Raw genomic sequence first — 6,943 nt, 5'->3', positions numbered from 1 at the left:
TTTTTTTTTTTTTTTTTGTTTATGTAGCTGCAGCAGGTGGTGGTGGTGGAGCTTCTTCAAGGTTTCAATCGAGCTATGTTGGTAGCTTTGCTCGGAGAGTGCGTGAAAGAGATGAGTTTAACGAGGTTGCACAACTGAGAGAACTGTTCCGCAGAAACGATCCTGAAGCGGTTATCAGAATATTCGAGAGCAGCCCTTCTATGCATTCCAATCCCTCTGCACTCACCGAGTATATCAAGGCCTTGGTTAAAGTTGATAGGCTTGATAACAGTGAGCTCGTCCGAACATTGCAAAGAGGTTTGTGTGTATGCACTGTCTCGTTGATTGATTGATAGCATTATATTGGTTTCTGTAACGACAAGTTTAATGTTTTGTCTCTTAGGTATTGCTGGTGCTTCTCAGGAGCAAGAGAGTTTTGGAGATCTTGCAGCATTTAGAAACTTAGGAAAGGGAACAAAAGATGGTGTTCTCGGAACTGCTGCTGCACCCATCCATACCATATCCACTGAAAGGAGTAGCTTCAAAGAACAGCTATGGAGTACTTTCCGGACTATCGCAGTTGGCTTTTTGCTTATTTCTGGTGCTGGAGCACTTATTGAGGATCGAGGAATTGGCAAAGGTATTCATTTCTCTAATACAGTAGCTGTTTTGGATGATTTTCTTTTTTTTTTTAAACTAATTTAGCTGCGCTTTAACATATGTTAGGACTCGGTTTGCATGAAGAAGTGCAACCTAGTATGGACTCAAACACCAAATTCGCCGATGTAAAAGGTGTTGATGAAGCAAAAGCTGAGCTTGAGGAGATTGTGCATTATCTCCGTGACCCCAAGGTTAATTTAATTCACACCTCTTCTTCTTACTAGTAACAATATATGAATGTTTCTCTCCTTTATTTACAGAGATTCACTCGTTTGGGAGGAAAGCTTCCTAAGGGAGTCCTGCTCGTTGGTCCTCCTGGCACAGGGAAGACAATGCTAGCAAGGGCCATCGCCGGAGAAGCTGGAGTGCCTTTCTTCTCCTGCAGTGGCAGCGAGTTCGAAGAGATGTTTGTTGGAGTCGGAGCCAGAAGAGTGAGAGATCTTTTCGCCGCTGGAAAGAAGTGCTCCCCTTGTATTATTTTCATCGACGAGATTGATGCTATTGGAGGAAGCCGTAACCCCAAGGACCAGCAGTACATGAAGATGACGTTGAACCAGCTCCTCGTCGAGCTGGATGGGTTTAAACAGAACGAAGGGATTATTGTCGTCGCGGCTACAAACTTCCCTGAGTCGTTGGATAAGGCCCTGGTTAGACCTGGGAGGTTCGATCGCCATATTGTTGTGCCTAGCCCTGATGTCGAAGGTCGTCGCCAGATTCTCGAGTCTCACATGTCAAAGGTAAACTTTAGATTATAATGGGCCAAGCCAAATGAAACATTCGCCTTAGCCCCCAAATTATGAATTTTTTTAAAATAAAAGTTCTTAAGAAATGTTTATGGCTCTTGTGTGTGTTTTCAGGTACTTAAGGCTGAAGATGTTGATTTAATGATCATAGCTAGAGGAACACCTGGATTCTCCGGAGCTGACTTGGCGAATCTGGTCAACGTCGCTGCTCTAAAAGCTGCAATGGACGGTGCAAAAGACGTGACGATGTCTGACCTCGAGTTTGCCAAAGACAGAATCATGATGGGAAGCGAGAGAAAATCTGCAGTTATATCCGAGGAGTCGAGAAAACTGACCGCCTTCCACGAAGGCGGCCACGCCCTCGTGGCCATCCACACGGAAGGCGCTCTTCCAGTCCACAAAGCGACCATTGTGCCACGCGGTATGGCTCTCGGCATGGTCTCTCAGCTGCCTGATAAAGACGAGACCAGCATTTCTAGGAAACAGATGCTTGCTCGGCTCGATGTTTGCATGGGAGGAAGGGTGGCAGAAGAGTTGATTTTCGGGGAGAGCGAGGTGACTTCAGGGGCCTCGTCCGATCTCGAGCAGGCGACTAAGCTCGCTCGAGCGATGGTTACCAAGTTCGGTATGAGCAAAGAGGTTGGTCTCGTGGCGCATAACTACGATGACAATGGGAAGAGCATGAGCACCGAGACGAGGCTTCTCATCGAGAGGGAGGTGAAGCTTCTTTTGGAAAAGGCTTATAACAATGCGAGAAACATCCTCACGGTTTATAATAAAGAGCTGCATGCACTTGCGAACGCTTTGCTTCAGAACGAGACTATGTCTGGGAAGCAGATTAAAGAGTTGCTTGCTGATCTCAACTCTCCTCAGATTAAAAAGCGTCAAGAGGTTGCTGCACAGCAGAGCCATCCTGTTCCTCCTCCGTCAACTCCTAGCCCTGCTGCGTCTGCAGCCGCGGCGGCTGCTGCTGCTGCTTCTGCCGCCGCCTCGGCTGCTGCAACCGCTGCAACCAAAGGTAAAGACATGGCACCTGTAGGGTCTTGAGAAAAAAAAATAAAGGAGGGTAATTTTTATTTGGGAATAAACTCTTTTATTTTGAGAGTATTTTAGAATCAGTGGTGAGAGATTAAGAATGAAGGGCAATGAGATTAACATCTCAGTTTTTTATTTTATTTTACAAATGTCTTTTTTTTTTATCTCACACGGAATCTCGCTACAAAATGGTATTTTGTGTGTTTCTCTCTCGTTCGTTTGTCTTAATGTACTTGGAATCTTGTGGGATCCTTCTCAGAAGTTTGGCTCGTACAGTTTCAGGTTACAACATGATTTTGTGAAGACTTGCGTTTGCTGAAACTCTGTTAATTAGTCTGTTCTCGATAACTTGTGTTTGCTGAAACTAAGTACGAAGTAAACTCCTTTGTTATCTGTTCAAGGCCAGTCCTTGCAAGTATGTTATAAGCAAAGCAGAAGCTAGCTTAGTTTAGATTATATACAGGGCATACAGCTATCGTTCGAAGTTTGTGTTCTTGTTTCATGGTGTCGGTGTCAGAACTTAGAACTACTGTTCGATAGACTTTGAGCAAACGCTTTCGTGACCAAGTTCATAGCAAATTGTTTGAAAATGAATCTGCCAAAGTAAAAGAGGCCTCTGTCGAGGCTGTACAAGGTTAAAAGGTTATATCAAAGATCATAGCAAATTGCTTGAAAATGAAACTGCAACAAACATACAGAAATTAAGCTACCACGCCCCTTGTCGAAACATAGACTTAACCAATCTAAAACTAGCTGATTATTTCATGGTCTTACCCGATGGTAAGTTGCGTTCTGTAAAAAAAAGTATAATGGCTGTGTTTGATGACTTTGAGAAAGCTTTGGATCTGCGAATAGATTTCAACGGTTTTACTTGAGAGGAGTTTCTGAATCGATTGGAGATGGCTTGGGTCTCAATAGAGGTGCATTTACACACTTTGAAGGAAAGAGATGTGAACAGAGGATGTTTTTCATTTGGAAGGGTAAGAGGTAGGCCTGGGAATTTAAATTAAAGCCCACGGGGCCCGCCCCATTTGACCCGCCGCGGGGCGAGTGCGGGTCGAGCGTTTTGAAAAAATCAAGTCGCGGGTGCGGATGCGGGTTAAGACTATTTTTTGCGGGGTGGGTGCGGGTTGGTGGATTTTGATTTGCGGATACCCGCCAACCCGCAAAATAAAATAAAAAAATAAAAAAAATCTTTTTTTTTGAAAAATTTGATTTTTTTAGAAAAATAATTAATTTTTAAAAAAATAATTAAATTTTTTTAAAATAATATAAAAAATTACTTATAAATATATTATTTTATAGAAAAACTAATTAAATAATTATTATTTTTATTAAAAATATAACCCGCGGGTCCCGCGGGTTATCCGTAAAATAAAGTGGGACGGATGCGGGTTGAGCGGGTCAAAATTTTAACTAAAAAAAAAAAGAAATGATCCGCGGGTTGGCAGGTCGTGCGGGGCGGGTTGACCTGCGAACCCAGGCCTAGTAAGAGGGATGTCTATAAAAAAAACACTTTCAGTACACGAGATACATGGAAACATATCAGACATGACAACACCAAGGTCAGTTAACTAGAGCTCGGAATCTGGTCCAGGCATGATACTCTTAAGTACGCAAATTTTTTTATTACCATTACATTAAAAAAATATATATATTAACTGGAGCTCGGGAATCGGGTTCTTAACATTACATTCGAAAAGAAAAAAAAAAGTGTTTTAGCTCTAATTAACTTTTACTCCATCCATGCTTTGTATACCAAAGTCGCATCACCAATCTAAAGTTGACATGTAGAAATTTTTTTTTTTAAAATTGAAAAATACAGAAAAGTAAAACACATTATCAAAATATGAAAGTTTGAAAATAAGACAAATAAACAACCTTTTACGACTCAATCAGGTACAACAATTTTTTATGAATTTTTATTTGCATCTCCTATTTTTTTCTGGAGTCTAAACTAACACAAGTCATTTAACAATTCTCTGATTGACATGTGTCATATTTACAGTTTCTAAAAAAATAACCTTTTGTTTTCAAAATAATTAATTAAAAACATTCAGAATTTTCAGCAATTGGGTAAACCTAAAAAAAAAAAAACCGCAAAATCCCTTACATACTTTTTTGAAACTGCAAAATCTAAATCCCTTAATTTTCTCAGATCACCACGTCCAAAAGTGAACATATCATCATAACTTCTATATCATTGCACGTTTCGAACTGTTTATTGTTATGTATATATAACTTTCGGTGAACTAATTTGTTTCTATTCGTTCTTTTTTTTTTCCACAGTTTCATCTTCCTCCTCGAATTGATTTTTTCTTTTGGGTTTTGAATGTATCAAAAGAAAACAAATACATGTTTATCTTTTTCCTAAAAAAATTCAGATTCAATGTTATCTTTTTTTGGTAATCGATTCCAATGTTATCTTCTTCTTAACTTAATGCTCTCTTCTTCTTTTTTGCATGATTCACAATAAAGATACCAATGGAGTTTTCTCCTGATTCAGAGCTTACTTCTTCCAGAAAAACGGGAAATCAAAAGCATTGTCAAGGTAATAGTAAGTATATATGACTATATTATATAACGTATATTTGATGTAGATTGCTTCTTTCTCTTTCTTCGACAAAAAGGAACGTGAATATATAGTTTTTGGTGCTGCGGTGGGAACTACCGAACATGATTAAGGTCAATTGTTCAAGTAAGTTTATGGATAATGAAAGTTGTTATATTTTCATTGGTACAATATCTATAATTTATGGTTTTTCGTACAAAAAGTTTATAAAAGTCGTAATATGTGGCACACTGCAGGGGATTTGAATACTAAGTTCTATCATGCCCTGACAAAACAACGTCGGGCTTGTAATAGAATTGTTGGCCTATATGATACGAATGGTGATTGGATTATTGAGGAACAAGGGGTAGAGAAGGTAGCAGTAGATTATTTTGGAGATTTGTTCCAGACTACCTCTCCTACGGAGTTCGATGATTTTTTGGATGAGATTAATCCCACGATTACTCCACAGATGAATCAGAGGTTAATCCGGCTGGCAACTGAGGGGGAAGTACATCAAGCTTTGTTTATGATGCATCCCGAAAAAGCTCCAGGACCGGATGGGATGACAGCTCTTTTCTTTCAGCACTCTTGGCATATAATAAAAAAGGATCTACTGGAAATGGTTAATGATTTTTTATCATCAGGGACACTGGACACAAGGTTAAATATGACGAATATTTGCTTAATACCTAAAACAGAGAGACCTACGCGGATGACTGAACTCAGACCTATCAGTTTATGTAATGTAGGTTATAAGATTATATCAAAGGTATTGTGCCAACGGCTGAAGTTGTGTCTTCCCTCTCTTATTTCGGAAACACAATCGGCGTTTGTGCCGGGAAGATTGATATCAGACAATATACTTATAGCTCAGGAGATGTTCCATGGATTGAGGACTAACAGAGCGTGTCAGGATAAATTCATGGCTATAAAAACGGATATGAGTAAAGCTTACGATAGAGTTGAATGGATTTTCATTGAACAACTTCTATCCAAAATGGGATTTGATCACCATTGGATAAAATTGATGATGAAATGTATTTCCTCGGTACAGTATAGAGTTTTACTTAATGGGCAACCGAAGGGAAATATAATTCCACAGCGGGGTCTTCGTCAGGGGGATCCTCTCTCTCCTTATCTATTTATTATGTGTACGGAAGCGCTGGTTGCGAATATTAAAAAGGCGGAGAGGGAAAAACTTCTGACGGGTGTAAAAGTCGCCAGGGCTTGCCCTCCGATATCCCATCTACTCTTTGCAGATGATAGTCTTTTCTTCTGTAAAGCAAAAAGTGAAGAATGTCAGACTATTCTTCGGATTCTGAAGGATTATGAAGTGGTATCAGGCCAGCAAATAAATTTTGATAAATCTTCGATCCAGTTTGGACATAAGGTTGAGGAAGGCTTAAGGCAGGAATTAAGAGATATGTTGGGTATACAGAATTTAGGTGGCATGGGTTCATACTTGGGTATTCCTGAAAGTTTGGGAGGGTCAAAAGTACAAGTCTTTGGTTTTGTTCAAGAGAGATTGAATAACAGGGTCAACAGATGGACTTTCAAATTTTTTACTAAAGGAGGTAAAGAGGTGATTATAAAATCAGTGGTAACAGTCCTACCAAATCATGTAATGGGATGCTATCGTATCCCAAAAACGGTGATGAAAAAACTGACAAGCGCAGTGGCACGGTTTTGGTGGAGTCCTGGGGGTAGTACTAGAGGAATGCATTGGAAATCATGGGACAAGCTGTGTTTGCCTAAGGCTGAAGGAGGTTTGGGCTTTAAAGACCTAACAGACTTTAACACGGCTATGCTTGGGAAACAATTATGGAGATTAATTGAGAAACCGGACACTTTATTTGCCCGAGTTTTCAAGGGACGGTATTTCAGGAATGCATCACCCCTGGAACCAATTAGATCTTACTCGTCATCTTATGGCTGGCGTAGTATTATCTCAGCTAGATCTCTGGTTAGCAAA

At 40.0% G+C, this 6,943-nt stretch overlaps 1 protein-coding gene across 1 annotated transcript in view; it reads left to right on the top strand.

The window, feature by feature from the left end:
* The window catches only part of LOC106342307 (ATP-dependent zinc metalloprotease FTSH 4, mitochondrial), a 3,582-nt gene extending 871 nt beyond the window's left edge, over positions 1-2,711 (top strand). The window contains exons 3-7 of the mRNA XM_013781195.1: positions 28-297; positions 383-619; positions 706-830; positions 900-1,376; positions 1,497-2,711. Coding sequence (XP_013636649.1) covers positions 28-297; positions 383-619; positions 706-830; positions 900-1,376; positions 1,497-2,429 — 2,042 coding nt within the window. The 3' untranslated portion in view covers positions 2,430-2,711. The remainder of the gene's footprint in view (positions 1-27; positions 298-382; positions 620-705; positions 831-899; positions 1,377-1,496) is intronic.
* The last annotated feature ends 4,232 nt before the right edge of the window (positions 2,712-6,943 follow it).

The sequence above is a fragment of the Brassica oleracea genome, chromosome C4 (assembly GCF_000695525.1).
Source record: "Brassica oleracea var. oleracea cultivar TO1000 chromosome C4, BOL, whole genome shotgun sequence".
Classification (NCBI taxonomy): Eukaryota; Viridiplantae; Streptophyta; class Magnoliopsida; order Brassicales; family Brassicaceae; genus Brassica; species Brassica oleracea.
The sequence above is the reverse complement of the archived record's forward strand: the minus strand, read 5'-3'. Positions and strand labels throughout refer to the sequence as shown.